We start from the raw sequence: 15,627 nt of genomic DNA, 5'->3' as shown, positions 1-15,627 counted from the left end.
CTCAGGAGGAATGGCAATACACCTTGACAGATGAACACTTGTCCCAGGGTTTTACAGAGTCCTTGCTTTTCACAAACCTTAAAAGCTCACATGGATGATATAAAGTTTTCTGCAGGCTCTAACTTGTTATAATACATAGATGATTTGCCTCTCTGCTCCTTTACTCAAACCTCTTCACAGGAGACAGCAAACACCTGTTAACACTTTTGGCCTTGGATCCCACCAGAGCCACCTCTGCCAGCAACATGTTTAAGGTAATTCAGAGGTCTGTGGGGCCAGCCAGTCTGAGTCTGCTCACCTTCAGTCTGTGCTTCACCTAAAAAGCACCTCACAAAACTTCCATGAAGGTTGGGGCACCTGGGTGGCTTTGTGGTTGAGCATCTTCCTTTGGCTCAGGTCTTGATCCCGGGGTCCTGGGATTGAGTCCTGCCTCGGGCTCCCTGCAGGGAGCCTGCTTCCCCCTCTGCCTATGTCTCTGCCTCTCTCTCTGTGTCTCTTATGAATAAATAAATAAAATCTTTTTAAAAACCCAGCTTCTGTGAAGGTTAATGAGCTTTCACTCTACTCCATTCCTGAGGGTCAGTCTAAATATGTAGAGGAACCAAGGACCCAACTTGAAAGCATCTCACATCACCAACATTATTGCAAGCCATATAGAAATTAGTGTTAGGAAATGTACTCACAAATTAAGCCCAAGATGCAGAGCTTGGTTAGATAGCTATGAATATCTCCAAAATATACTTCCTGGATTTTTTCCAAGACTTGGTGTTATTGGTTTTGCTGGCATTGTTGGACTACATTTGGCTTGAAGTTCAAAAATTAAAAAAAAAAAACTGGTGTATAGCCCTGGGTTCATGGGATTAACAGCCTCCGTTTATTATCCACAATAAGCCATCGTATTTGTCCAGGTCAGTAGGGAGAAATTATATGACTGGGGTTTACAAGGATACAGAATCATAGATTTGTGGAAGGAGAACTTTCAAAAGCCAGGAAATGTGAAAAATTCACCTGGAAATTAGTAGAATGCTCCATGCTCTACCCATTATTTTTTTTTAAAGTAGGTACCATGCCCAGTGTGGAGTCCAATTCAGGGCTTGAACTCACCACCTCAGATCAAGACCTGAGCTGGATACCTAACTGACTGAGCCACCCAGGTGCCCCTGCTCTGCCCATTTTTATCAGTTATAGGTAAATATTGGAAACTCCATGCCGTAAATCAATATTTCTACAGAAAAATGGTACAGAAGTCAGTACTGAATATAGTAAGTTGGCTTTATTCTTCAGGAAAAACTATACTAAGCTTCTTTGTTATCTTGGGTGATGCCATACTACAAGTGAGCTAATCAGAAATTTTTTTATTTTTTCTTTTACGATTTTATTTACTTATTTGTCAGAGAGAGAAAGAGAGCACATGCATAAGCAGGAGGAGCAGCAGACAGGGGGAGAAGCAGGCTCTCGCCAAGCAAGAAGCGCAACGTGGGACTCCTTCCCCAGGACCCTGGGATCATGACCCAAACCAAAGGCAGTTGCTCAACCAACTGAGCCACCCAAGCATCCCATCAGAAATCCTTTCACCTAGAGATAATGTCCAGCCTTAGAACCCCTCCTTCTCATGTTGCTATTTATGTACATAATTAAAATTCCAAGGTAAAAAAAAAAAAACGTTTGGCCTTAAGGGGACATAAAGTCTCCAAAGAAAAATTAGTTTGTTCAAGCTCAGGTTAAATACTTAGGGCATCTGATCTTACAATAAGGGCTACATTTGGATCCAGGTGAGACCCCTCATGACTGCTAACATTGACAGATTACCTTTTGACTCTCCATGACACTTTACAGGAAACTCGTGGCCAAGGCAGATTTCTCATGGTTTATTGACAGTTACTTAAAGGATAAAAATGGCAAATATTGTGCTGGGTATGCTATTGCGTATTTCCTTTTCATGCCATTGAAATAGCACCTTTACATTTTGGCTACTTCAGCACAATAGGCTGAATTATACGCTCTCATATGGGCTTGTACTTTAGCCAAAGGTAAAACCACAAACATTTATAATGATAGTTGGTATGCCTTCAGGATAGCTCATGACTTTGGAATGTTATAGAAACAAGGAGATTGCCTTATCTCCAATGGGGATGAACTTAAAAATGGCTTCTATGCCCTAAATTTCTTAGATTACTATACTTTTGCTGGTGGCCGTAGCTGTTATTAAGTTTCCTGGGCATTCCATACTTGATACTCTGGAAGCCAAAGTAAACCACCTCACTGACATTTCCTCCATAATTGCTACTCTCAAGAAAACCAATAGCCAACCCTCTGGCCCCAGGGGGTATTCTGCCATAAGATTTTGGAAAAATTGACTAAGAGATATCCAATAATTTGCCCCAGAGAAAAAAAAACAATATTGGAAATCTAATAATTGTTGGTTTGATAAAAATGAGAGAACTCTGGTTTGAGCCAGATAACAATCCAGCCCTACCAGAAATTCTAAAATGTCAACTGTATAGGCTCAAACCATTGGACTATTGAGGAAATGATGGTATTCATGAACCAGTTTTGGCGGAAAAAGGTTAATAATTCTGTAAAGGTGCCTCTATTACTTTTCCCACCTGTCCAAAGTATAATTCAGGAAAAGTTGTTCATATGAATGGATTTCATATTGCTTCCCCATATCATGGATATAAATATGTTTTAGTCAAGATCCTTATGTTTACTCACTGGACTTAAGCTTTCTCTTGTAGACAGGCCTCTGCTGCTTCTGTTAGAAAAGATTGTCCCTACCTGAGGAACCCCTCACGAACTTCATAGTGATCAGGGAACCCATTTTACTGGCCAGGTGCCTCAATGAGTATGTGATGTTTGCTTTCGTTGTGCATGATTATCCCCAGTCTTCAGTTTGTCACATGAACTAATGTCACCATTCAGACTCAATTAGCACAAGTTGTAGCAACCCTCCAAATACCTTCGCCAAAAGCATTGTCTTGGTACTTCAATTTTGTGAAGGCCTAACTGCTTATATTAAAAATAACTGTGCTTTGATAAAGCAATCTTTTCACAGTGCACTCTTGGGGAATGATAACCTTAAGCATCACACCTTGCATCCTGGAGATTTCTTAGGTTGGAAAAGACATGTCCAGAAAGACTCTTCAACCTCGCTGAAAAGGCCCTTATCAGGAACTGCAAACCAGCCCCTATGCTGCCAAACTCCAGGGAATAGACAGATTCATGTGATGCATCTAAAGAAAACACGAAACCTTGACCTGCACACCATCTGAAAGTACAGATTTCCTAGAATTGAAGGAGATGACATCTGATGAGACAGCTTTTTCAAGAGGTCCAGACCACACCTGTACACCTTTTTCTCACTGTTGCTTCTCTCTTTTTTGTGGAAAGACAAGGCCCTCATCTGCATTTCCCAAATCCTTGTGGAAGGAGGAAACCTCTTCTTTTGATTATGGCCTTTCAGAAACAGTCTCATGATGATCCCAGGACAAGTTAATTTTCATTTGCTTTTTCTAAAGGGTTGGGAGGTTCAGAATTCACAAAAGTCTTTCTTTCATCTGAACTATTAACTGACTTTGGATTCTTATCCAAATACATGGTCTCTGAGTTAGCAACCTTGCAGACTGTATTATCAATAACATGTTTGGTTCCACACAGTTCTTTGAGATAATACTATTTTATTTTATTTTTTTTTTTAATTTATTTTATTTATGATAGTCACACACAGAGAGAGAGAGGCAGAGACATAGGCAGAGGGAGAAGCAGGCTCCATGCACCGGGAGCCCGATGTGGGATTCGATCCCGGGTCTCCAGGATCGCGCCCTGGGCCAAAGGCAGGCGCCAAACCGCTGCGCCACCCAGGGATCCCGAGATAATACTATTTTAAAATGTCTTTGAAATTTTGCTGTTTTGCAAAGAGTTAATCAGATGTTGCTTCATGTTTATACTTGCACCGTGTCTTCTTCCCAAATACATTCAGTTAATTCTTTCAGTGTGCTCTTGCAGTATTCACTATTCGGTGTTCATGGCCACTTTAAGCAGAGACTTCCATGAGGCATACATGACTCCAGCTTTGCCTTCATAAGGAGAAAGTTTCTCCCCTAAGTTGGAATGGGTGCCAATAGACATTTCAGCTGGCTACTTTCAGACCTAGCATCCTTATTTGGAACCATCATACAGTTTGAAATTGTAAATGTTACTTCTGTTTTGTATAATTATTTTAAGTTTCATATTTTGTCACCTATCAAACTTTAAAAACTTAATATACCCAATAAGGCTATCTGGCTCAACACTTCAAGATGATTTCCAACACATGACCTTGAGAAGATAAAGACTTTAGGTGGGAAGTACCTAAGGTTTCTCCCTCCTAACCTTCCTGGTTGCTCAAATGTGGCCTTAAGTGATTTCTAACTGCTAGGCGCTTTTCCTCCCACGTAGGACATAACAGCCAGAAAAGGTCCTTCCTGATACTGAGGGACAAAACCACTCAATATAAAGAACCTGAGCATTGATCAGTGATGCTTTCAAAGAAAGATCTTGATCAAAGAGGGAAAATATGAAAATTAATAAAAGGAAATCTCATTTATTTATTTTTTAAAGATTTTATTTATTTATTCATGAGAGACACACACACACACAGAGAGAGAGAGAGAGAGAGAGAGAGAGGGAGAGGCAGGGACACAGGCAGAATGAGAAACAGGCTCTATGCAGAGAGCCCGATGTGGGTCTCAATCCCGGGACCCCAGGACAATGCCCTGGGCCAAAGGGTTTAGCCCTTTAGCAGGCGCTAAACCATGGAGCCAACCAGGGATCCCTGGAAATCTCATTTAGAATGAAATTGGGAGGCTGGCAGGGGGAACTCTCACACCCCCACTAGTTATCCATTGCAGAACTAACAGGAGGAGGTGGACCTTGCATGTGGAAACTACTAATACTGCAGAGAAAATGAAGATTTCTTCTTCTTTCAGCAACAGCTCACCCAATGAGAAGCCACTATATTTCAAAGTCCCAGTTTACTCCAATGGATATTTAGTTTGCATCAGATCCTCCCAACTCCCCCTTTTCCTCTATAAGAGTTCCTCCCCTCTGTTCTCTGGATTTTCCTGTAGTTTTGCCATAGTTTTCTTGTCCTAGATTGCAATTCTCAGCTATTCCCAAATAACCCCCCCCCCCTTTTTTTTCTGGTAAAATAACTGGTAGTTTTATTTTTAAGGTTAACAATTCCACCAAATGATGCAGGTTTATTGCAATGTCACGCATACGCATTTATTCACTCAACAGACACTGCCATCTGTTCTACATCAGGCCCTGTATCAGGTTAAGTGTGGGACTCTTGATTTCAGCTTAGGTTGTGAGATCAAGCCCCTTGTGGGCTCCAAGCTCAGCAGGGAGTCTGCTTCTCTCTCTCTCTCTCTCTCTCTCTCTCTCTGCCCCTCCCTTCACCCTCTGCCCTTACCCTTCTCCCTCTGCCCCTCTCCCCACTTGTGCTCTCTCTCTCTAATAAATAAATATATTTTAAAAAACATTTCATTTATTTATTCACGAGAGACACACACACACAGAGGCAGAGACACAGGCAGAGGGAGAAGCAGGCTCCCCGCATGCAGTCCAATGCGGGACTCAATCCCGCACCCTGGGATCACACCCTGAGTCAAAGGCAGGTGCTCAACCGCTGAGCCACCCAGGCGTCCCAATAAATCAATCTTTTAAAAAAAAAGAGGAAGGGATCCCTGATCTCTCAGGAGGGTAAGTATTGGTTCAGAGGTGGGCATACAGAGCTGTGGGAGCCTGATGAGGGGGATCTCACCAGTGGTATCCTGGGGGTTAACTATGGGGTAGAGTTGGCAGATTTAGCAAATAAAAATACAGGCTATCCACTCAGATATAATTTCATAAAAATAACAAAAAAATTTTAAGCATGTCTCAGATCTTGCATGGGAGATACACTAAAAATTATTTGTTGTTCATTTGAATTCAAATTTAGTTACTGGGCACCCTGTATTTCATCTGGTGGCATTACTGTGGATAGTTTTGTTAAGGGAAACAAAGGCAATAGAAATGTAGATTAAGTTAAATCTCCTTACAGTTTACAGCCCACTGATAGATAGATACCTGAAACATACAGAGCATGGCCTTCCTCAAGGAACTCATGGCTGCCTTAATGCCTTACTCTTTCTGTTTTATTAAAGACTAAAATAACCTTATCTTTTTAAAATTTGTATTTTATTTAAATTGAATTAATTAGGGGATCCCTGGGTGGCACAGTGGTTCGGCGCCTGCCTTTGGCCCAGGGCGCGATCCTGGAGACCCGGGATCGAATCCCACATCGGGCTCCTGGTGCATGGAGCCTGCTTCTCCCTCTGCCTATGTCTCTGCCTCTCTCTCTCTCTCTCTGTGACTATCATAAATAAATAATAAAAAAATTAAAAAAATAAATTGAATTAATTAACATAGAGTGCATTATTAGTTTCAAAGGTAGAGTTCAGTGATTCATCAGTTGCATATAACACCCAATGCTGATTACATCACATGCCCTCCTTAATGCACATCACCCAGTTACCCCATCCCCCCACTGACCTCCCCTCCAGCAACTTTCAGTTTGTTTCCTATAGTTAAGAGTCTCTTATGGTTTGTCTCCCTTTCTGATTTTGCCTTATTTTATTTTCCCCCGTTTTCCTATGATCTTCTGTTTTTTTTTTCTTAAATTCCTTGTATGAGTGAAATCATGTGATAATTGTCTTTCTCTGATTAACTTATTTCACTTAGCATAATACCGTCTAGTTCCATCCACGTCATTGCAAATGGTAAGATTTTTAAAAATACTGTATGTATATATACCACATCTTCTTTATCCATTCATCTGTTGATGAACATCTAGGCTCTTTCCATAGTTTGGCTATTGTGGACATTGCTGCTATGAACATTGGGTTAGGGCAGCCCGGTGGCTCAGCGGTTTAGCGCCGCCCTCAGCCCAGGGTGTGATCCTGGAGATCCAGGATCCACGTAGGGCTCCCTGCATGGAGCCTGCTTCTCCCTCTGCCTGTGTCTCTGCCTCTCTGTGTGTGTGTGTGTCTCATGAATGAATAAATAAAATATATATATAAAAACATTGAGTTGCAGGTGCCCCTTTGGATCACTATGTTTGTATCCTTTTGGTAAATACCTAGTAGTGCAATTGCTGGGTTGTAGGGTACTCTCTTTTTAACATTTTGAGGAACCTCCATACTGTTTTCCAGAGTGGCTATACCAGCTTGCATTCCTATCAGCAGTGTAAGAGGTTTCCCCTTTCTCTGCATCCTTGCAAACATTTATTTCCTGACTTGTTCATTTTAGCCATTGTGACTGGTATGAAAATAGTATCTCATTGTGGTTTTGATTTGTATTTCCCTGATGCCCAGTGATGTTGAGCATTTTTTCATGTGTCTGTTGGCCATTTGTATATCTTCTAAACACCTTATCTTAACAGCAGCTCAAGGTCTTGAAAGTCTTGTTTCCAAAGTCTTTAGAGACTTACGCTATCCCTAACCCCCACTAATTAAAAAGTATGTTATCGTCACTTCTCACAATCCCAGTGCAGCTCTTTCTGCCTACAGGTCCTGTCCCTGCGCTACAGTAAAATCACCTTTTTGCACCCAAAACATCTCAAGAATTCTTTCTTGGTTGCTTCCTCACAAACCCAAGAACTTCCAAGTTTCATCGGTATCAAGAAGTGCATCGTTGCTGGAAAGTACAGTGTTATACATACTGAAGTCAGACAGCAGACAGCAGATTACGGAGAACACTAAAAGCAAGGGGGAACCCCTGAAAAGGTTTAAAATAAGGAGGATAAACTAATAAAATTTGAGTTTTAGGATGAGGCTTCTTCTGGTTTCTTGAAAGATCCTATTAAGAGGGATGATTGTGGGATCTGGCCAGTTACAATAGACAAGAGATTTGGAGTGGTGATAATTGGAAGCTAAAAGGAGGTGCCAGATTCAAGAAGTATGTAGGAGTTAAATCAACAGGATCTGGCAATCAATTAGAATAAAGAGGGCATCAGTCCCAAGATCCAGCTTGGGAGCCTGGGAAGATGGTGTTACTACCAACTGAGATAAAGAAGGTTTAAAGGGCAATGATTGAGTTTAGTTTAGGACAAGTGTAGGTGCCTGAGGGACAGCTGGTATAGGGGGACCAGCATATGATTCGCTACCTCATTCTGAAGTTCAGTGGAGAAAGGTGAGCTGGAGGTAGAGATTGGAAAGTCCTCAGCAGAGAGGCAGCATTGAAACTAAGAGATGATTGAGCTCCCCAAAGACAGGGAGTGCAGAAGAAAAGGAACCCAGGGAGAAGACCAAGAAGGAACAGTCAGAGAAGCAGGAGGAACCAGGGGAATTAGGTGTCATGGAAACCTAGGGGAGTTTTCTAAAAGAGAAAGTGATCAAACATGCCAAAGGCAGCCAGAAAGTTCTGATTATACAAAGGTTAAACAATGGTCATTGATTTGGGCAAGGGTAAAGTCATGATGAACTTAGGCTGGCATCAAAAGGGTTCATTCAGATATCAGTCCCATTTATTCAAGTGGTAAATATTCAGGCAGCATGCATCCTCAGCACGCTCTCAGATGCTGGCCACACTCTCGTGTTCCACACATGCCTTCAGAATTTAAACCATTCATTCAAATTGTGCCCCAACAGGCACACATTTGGATGTTCCCCATCATCTGGAGTCCTTTATATTTGCCAATGCCACCTCAGAGTCAGCTGAAGCCAGTGCAGCTCTGTCTTTACAGGGGTAATGGCAGGCACCCACAAGGGTTAAATGGGTTATTTTGTGATTTTTATCTCCCAAGGGTGAAACCACCTTTGTTTTTCTCTTATCTCCTGGTAGGGCAAATACCCCCTGGGGATTGTGAGGTAATGCTGGATGTTGCTTGTTACAATGTCCCTGACATGCCCCTTTTCTCACTTCTCGCCCACATACACCCAAAGTGATGATTATCTGTTGTGTGCAAAAGTTGATTTTGCTCAGTTCCTTGTTTTCTTTTCTTCTTCTCCTTTTTTTAAAAAAAGATATTACTTATTTATTTGACACAGAGAGACAGCAAGAAAGTGGAGCAGAGAGCCCGATTGGGGGGGCTCAATCCCAGGACTCTGGGATCATGATCTGAGCCGAAGGCAGACACTTAACTGACTGAGCCACCCAGGTGCCCCTCAGTTCCCTGTTTTCTAATGATCTTGAGACAGAGGTGTGTACAATAGAGAGGATGCTCAATGGCACAAAGCCCCGAGCAAAAGAGAAGGGCTGGGACCCAGAGCCCAATGGGAAGAGCAAGCCCCAAATAGGACCTCTTTTCTCTGAGACCCAATGAAAGGATAGTGTGAGTAGAGACAAGAGAGGAAGCGTTCACTTAATGGCCTCCATTTGCTCTAAACACAAGTGTTCTTTTTTTTTTTTTTTTTTTTATTTATGATAGTCACAGAGAGAGAGAGAGAGGCAGAGATACAGGCAGAGGGAGAAGCAGGCTCCATGCACCGGGAGCCTGACGTGGGATTCGATCCCGGGTCTCCAGGATCGCGCCCTGGGCCAAAGGCAGGCGCCAAACCGCTGCGCCACCCAGGGATCCCAACACAAGTGTTCTTAACCCAGGGTCCATAGCCCCTTCAGAGACTGTAGGGAGAATTCAAGCAGCCCATGGACTTGGATAGGGGGAAATTGCATCTTTATTTTCACTATCACCAACACAAGTGTAGTATGTCCTTCCAGAGGATGTGAGTAACAAAGTACAGTAGTATTAGCAGTACCTGTGGCTTTGTTACCAGTAGAAATCAGATTTTCGTAGCATATCAGGATTGTTACAGATCTCTCAAAATAACGTCACTATTTTGAAATCATGGTAGTCACTAGACCTGTTGATAGAGCTTGGGATTTAATATATAAAGAAGCACATATATTACTACATTGCAGATGTGTTTCTTTTTATGTTGGTAATTATATTTCTTTTGCAATCCTATTTTTATATCCTATTTAATGCAGTATTATTTTGGGAAGGGATTCCTTAGGTTTCACCAGACTGCCAGAGGTTTTTACAGCATAAAAATGGCTAAGAGGCACTGCTCAGAAGAGTAAGAATAGCTAACATTTACATAGCTCTTGCTAGAGGCTAGGTACTGCTCTTAGTACCTTTTTTTCTTATATAGTCATTCACTCATTTATTCCTAATAACTCTACAAGATAGGTGCTTTGATTATACTCATTTTATTGAAGAGGAGACTGAGGTACAACAGTTAAGTAACTTGCCCAAGGTCATTCAGCTAGTAAATGATGGAGCTGAAATTCAAACCCAGGCCTTCTGGCTTCAGAGTCTGTGCTGAACAGTCAAGAAGTTGAATTAGTAGATGTCAAGGGACAAATGGGTGGAGGGTGCCAGCAAGAGTGGTTAAAGAGAGAAGGGGAATTGAGAGAGGGTCTACACTGGCTAGAAGAAAAGTAGGAAGAGGCTGCTAGGTTGAAATAAAATGGAAAGACCCATGGAATAACAGGGTTCAAGAAGAAAAGAAATGGTGAGATGAAGAAGAGCCAAAATGACTGGGACAACATGTTCAGAGTGAGAGATAGTGATGTGTAGATGCCAGGGAAGTGGGGGAGTCATTCTAGGGCATGGCAAGATTAATAATGTTGCCTAGACAGAAGTGGTTAAAATCAAGAGGAGGTGAAGGTCTCTGGAGTTAAGCAGAGGAAGGAATCATGAAGCTGGGCCCCCAAATTCTCCCAAGATTGACTGATTGACTTATTTATTCATTCATTCATTGGTATTGATTGTCTAGTACATGCCAGGCAGTGCTCTGGGGATTGGGTAGCCAAGAGGTGAAACAGTAGGACAAGACCCTGCCACCATGGGGCTTACCTTCTAGTAGGGAGAGAACTACAACACACACACACACACACACACACACACACAAAACTGGATTAGACAAGGCTCAAGCCATTAGGCATAATTCCATGACCCCCAAAGTTCTGAAAAGCATAAAGTTGTTTTCTCATACTTTGGAACCCAAACTTATTAGGTGACAAAACCTGACCTGAGGTAATGTGAGGCTATCTATAGTCTTGATTCACACTTCATGTTAATGTTCATACTTTTCACTCTAGAAATATTAATGTTTCATTATAAGTTATGCTCTAGACCTTTCTTGGTAGTTACATAGTATACAGTATATGCAGTATACAGAGTTATGTAATATAGAGCAAGTCTTCCTTTCTAAAATAGAAAAAAATTTGAATTCCAAAATGCATCTAGCCCCAAGGTTAGAAAAAAGATGACCTGTAAGTGCTATGCAGAGAATTCAAATATGCAACGTGGTGGCTCACAAATTGGCACCTGTACATGGAGAACATGGAGAGACCAGAGTCAGATTACTCCAGATTGGCAGGTGGCAGATTTAATAAACCAGGGAATTTACATACAAGACTTGTCTTGGACAGCTGGAAGATGAGTAGATCTCTGCAGCCACCGACTGGAATCTTAAAAATTTATGTAGAGGCTTTAGCTGGTTTCAAGCATGTGTTCATTCCAGATGGTCTCAACAACATCTTACTCTCTCAAGGCTATGTCCCTGAAATGGCTCCAGCCGTGGGAAGACTGGGCAGAGCCTACATTCCAAAGACAGGGGAATGGGTGAAGAGATACCCATTGCCTCGCTCCAGCTCTCAGGTCAACCAGTGGTCACGTCCTCGATAAACTCCTCCAACATAATGGGATAGCAAGTAGGTGTCTACAGCTTAAGTGGTCAGAGAGAGGAGGTGACATTTAAGCTTAGTTCTAAATGATCAAAAGAAGAAAAAGGCAGTCATGCAAACATCAGGGAGCGAGAATTCCAAGCAGAGGGAACAGCTAACACAAAGATGAACACAAAGAGGCCACTGTGGCTGGAGCATATTGGGTCCAGTGAAGAGTGGTATAAATTGCTGGGGGGACTTCATGTCATCAGAAAGATTATAAATCTTGTACTAAATCATTTGAGGAATATGGTATAGCAACCATGAGTGTGGTGGTTGTCAACAATTTGGCTGGGAGGGAAGTCTTCTGGGTGGGAAAGCATGTTGGGAGATACTTCAGACAGAGGAAACATAGACTAATGGGGCTGAAAATATAGATTAAGATCTATAGCCTGAAGATATTGGTTTGGGGAAGAGTATAAAAGGAAGTCAGATTAGGTAGATTAGGTGGGTTCAAGATTCTTTTTTTTTTTTTTAAGATTTTATTTATCTACTCATGAGAGACAGAGAGGCAGAGACATAGGCCTCAGAGGGAGAAGCAGGCTTGCTGCAGGAAGCCCAATGCAGAACTCTATCCCAGAACTCTGATCCCACAACTCCGGGATCACACCCTGAGCGGAACGCGGTTGCTCAATCACTAAACCACCCAGGCATCCCTCAAGATTCTAATTGGGATGCTGGTTGAAAGATGTTCCAGGATGACCAAAGACCTGAAATTAAAATGACAGTGTCTGGTTGAGGTCCAGTCAGCAACGTGTGATTAATGTGGGCTTTGGGATGTAAAATAGGTTTGACACAGGGGACAGTAGCAAAGGCTGAACTGATGAACAATGTTTTTGTTTCTCTGTTTATGCCTCTCTGGACTTTTGCGTCTCAACAGCTCTGTCTCAGAATGTCTGTCTCCCAGCTTCTCTGTCTCTTAGTGGTTCCCCATATCCATATCTCTGTGATCCTGTCTGGCATCTGTTTCTCTGATCTCTTCCTTAACATATTTCTCTTCAGTGGCTCTCAAAATCTCCATCTTTGGCTATCCGTGTCTGTCTCAGAATTTAGTTCTCTGCCCCTTCCTTTGTCTGTGTCTGTACTGTAATTACCTTTTTCCCCCAACTGAAGTGTGTCCTTCTGTAAAGCATGAACCTTTTAGTATTCCACTTGGTATCGTCCCCAGGGACCCGCACAGAGCCTGGCATATAGGAGTCTGTCATATGTTTATGCTTGAATGAAGGCTTTTACTGAGAGGTAAGGAAAACTCCTAATCTCCTGTCCGCCTACTTCCCGCAGAGCTGGCCGCCTGCCCAGAAACTAGGCTGACAGTCGGGCGGAGAGGGTGGTTGCCATCGTGCGGCTGCTACGGAGTTCTTACCTCAGGTGAAAGAACTCTGGAGGCACCTCGCCGAAGCTTCGCCCTCTGGGCTGCCGCGGCTAGCAGCCGACGCCACGCCCCGGAGTCTGGCGCAGCGGCCCGCCCCCTCGCCCGCCCCGCCACACGCCTCTGCGTCCGCCAATCTGCGCCTGCCCCACCGCCCTGCCGGCGGAGAGTTCGGAGCAAAATGGCTGCGGCCTGTCGGGGCGTGAAGGTAGTTGGGGCTTCGCATCTACTGGCTGGTCTGCTGCGCCTGCTGGGACCACGCGGCCGTGGCTCTAGGGGGTAGAGATCGGTGCTGGGAGGAAGGGTCACACTTGTCTAGGCCTGCTAGTGCGGCGGTTGGGCTCGGGAGGTGAAGGTCAACTCTCCTACGCATATGTGTGTGGGGTGACTGGGGATGAGACACCCAGAGGTCCTATTCTGAAGGAGAGGAAACACACCTGGGTCACCCCGGGGAGCCTCCGTTGCAGAAGCCTGGAGAACAAACAGGCAGATGAAAGGGTGGGGTTGGTCTGCATCGAGTACCGTTGACCGTTCCTTTCTTCACAGGGCCTGGTTGCTCTAATAACCGGAGGAGCCTCTGGTTTAGGTCTGGCCACGGCAGAGCGACTGGTGGGGCAAGGGGCCACTGCTGTGCTTCTGGACCTGCCCAACTCTGATGGCGAGGTCCAAGCCAAGAAGTTGGGGAAGAACTGCGCCTTTGCCCCAGCTGATGTAAGTGTGAGCATGAGGTCACTGAAACTGGCCTGGGAACCCGTGGGGTCCCCTTCAGTAAGGGTCTGTGTGGACAGTGGGCCCATCTCCTTGTCCCTTTTGGCCTGAGCCATCTGTCAAGCACTGTGGGAGCACCTGCAATAAGGAATGTACAAAGCCTGGAGCCACAGCAGTGGGGATGGGAATTGGATATATCAGAATCTCGCGGAGGGGGTATGTATAGTTTGAAAATGCATATTGTGCCCTATAATTTTGTATTTACAAAGTTGAAAAATTTTTCATGAGGCTACGGAAAGCAAGCTTGGTGAAATCATCTTGGCAAGTCGAGGTACAAAAAAACCAGTTCATCATCATAATAATTCTCGAAACTGCTCTGGTCTACAGAAATCTTCCAGGGGTATGTGAATTTATCAAAAGAGGATATAGATTTGAAAAATGTGACACTGCTCTACAGTATCTCACATTTTCACTTTTGCCCCACTCTCATGTTTTCTTTTGGCCTCCTCCTTGCTTACAGAATTCTGTTGTTACTCAAAGACTGGACTTGCTCTCCCCTTGCCCAGGTTTAGTGGTGAGTGTGTGTGCTGGGAGATGAATACCTTCTCCACTTCTCCCTTTAAAGGTGACCTCAGAGAAGGACGTGCAAGCAGCCCTGACTCTAGCAAAAGAAAAGTTCGGCCGTGTGGATGTGGCAGTCAACTGTGCAGGTATTGCAGTGGCCATCAAGACATACAACTTAAAGAAGAATCAGGCCCATACCTTGGAGGACTTCCAGCGAGTTCTCAATGTAAGGCCTCTGAGGGCTGTAAGAGGTATTTGGCTGTGGGTGCCCCCAAAGATTTTAGGGGACAAATGGTCCTACACCATGTCTCTACTGGTCTTTCAGGTGAATCTCTTAGGCACCTTCAATGTGATCCGCCTGGTAGCTGGTGAGATGGGCCAGAATGAACCAGACCAGGGAGGCCAACGTGGGGTCATCATCAACACTGCCAGCGTGGCTGCCTTTGAGGGCCAGGTGTGTGGGTAGGGGTTATGGCTTGTGCCTCTTTGGTGACTTGTTAGGGCCCTTCCATGTATGACCTCTACTCCTTCCCCAGGTTGGACAAGCTGCATACTCTGCTTCCAAAGGGGGCATAGTGGGCATGACCCTGCCCATTGCTCGGGATCTGGCTCCTGTGGGCATCCGAGTGATGACCATTGCTCCAGGTAGGCATATTCCCTCCCTGCCACACCTGGTATTGGGTAGGTAGGATTCGTGGGCAGTTGAGAGGATGGAAAGTATCTCCCGGCTAAGCAGCAATAGCCTTCCATTTCTGGGCATCGGGAAGTACCCGATGGTAGAGCTAAAGTGAGAAGGGACCAGGGAAATAAGAAAGGAAGGATGAGCCTCTGACTCTGACTGTCTTGCCTAGGCCTATTTGGCACCCCACTGCTGACCAGCCTCCCAGAAAAAGTGCGCAACTTCTTGGCCAGCCAAGTGCCCTTCCCCAACCGACTGGGTGATCCCGCTGAGTATGCTCATCTGGTACAAGCCATCATCGAGAATCCATTCATCAATGGAGAGGTCATCCGGCTGGATGGGGCCATCCGCATGCAGCCTTGAAGGCAAGGGGCAGAGAAAACATGTGCCCTTCTTTCCTTGCTTCCCTTGGAGTACAGCATGGGAGGAAGTCCAGTAGCCATCTTGTAACTGCTCAACACTCTGTGCCTAATAAAGTCTCTGTTTCTCACAGGGAGTGGGTAATGCTGTGTGCTGGGGAAACTGGCATGGGGAAGTCAGGTGAATGGGTGAA

The 15,627-nt window shown here is 44.2% G+C and overlaps 1 protein-coding gene and 1 pseudogene across 1 annotated transcript; both read left to right on the top strand.

Moving 5' to 3' along the window:
* Positions 1 to 245: 245 nt before the first annotated feature.
* Positions 246 to 1,019, top strand: LOC112911948 (MICOS complex subunit MIC26 pseudogene; annotated as a pseudogene).
* An 11,812-nt stretch (positions 1,020 to 12,831) lies between these two features.
* Positions 12,832 to 15,566, top strand: HSD17B10 (hydroxysteroid 17-beta dehydrogenase 10). Its single transcript, XM_025988660.2, has 6 exons — positions 12,832 to 13,331; positions 13,670 to 13,834; positions 14,457 to 14,621; positions 14,721 to 14,849; positions 14,932 to 15,040; positions 15,247 to 15,566. Exons 1-6 carry the CDS (start codon positions 13,305 to 13,307, stop codon positions 15,435 to 15,437), a joined length of 786 nt encoding a protein of 261 aa, XP_025844445.1. The 5' UTR covers positions 12,832 to 13,304; the 3' UTR covers positions 15,438 to 15,566.
* Positions 15,567 to 15,627: the final 61 nt, after the last annotated feature.

Source organism: Vulpes vulpes, chromosome X, assembly GCF_048418805.1.
Source record: "Vulpes vulpes isolate BD-2025 chromosome X, VulVul3, whole genome shotgun sequence".
NCBI classification, from domain to species: domain Eukaryota; kingdom Metazoa; phylum Chordata; class Mammalia; order Carnivora; family Canidae; genus Vulpes; species Vulpes vulpes.
This window is presented reverse-complemented; position numbering and strand designations above follow the sequence as displayed.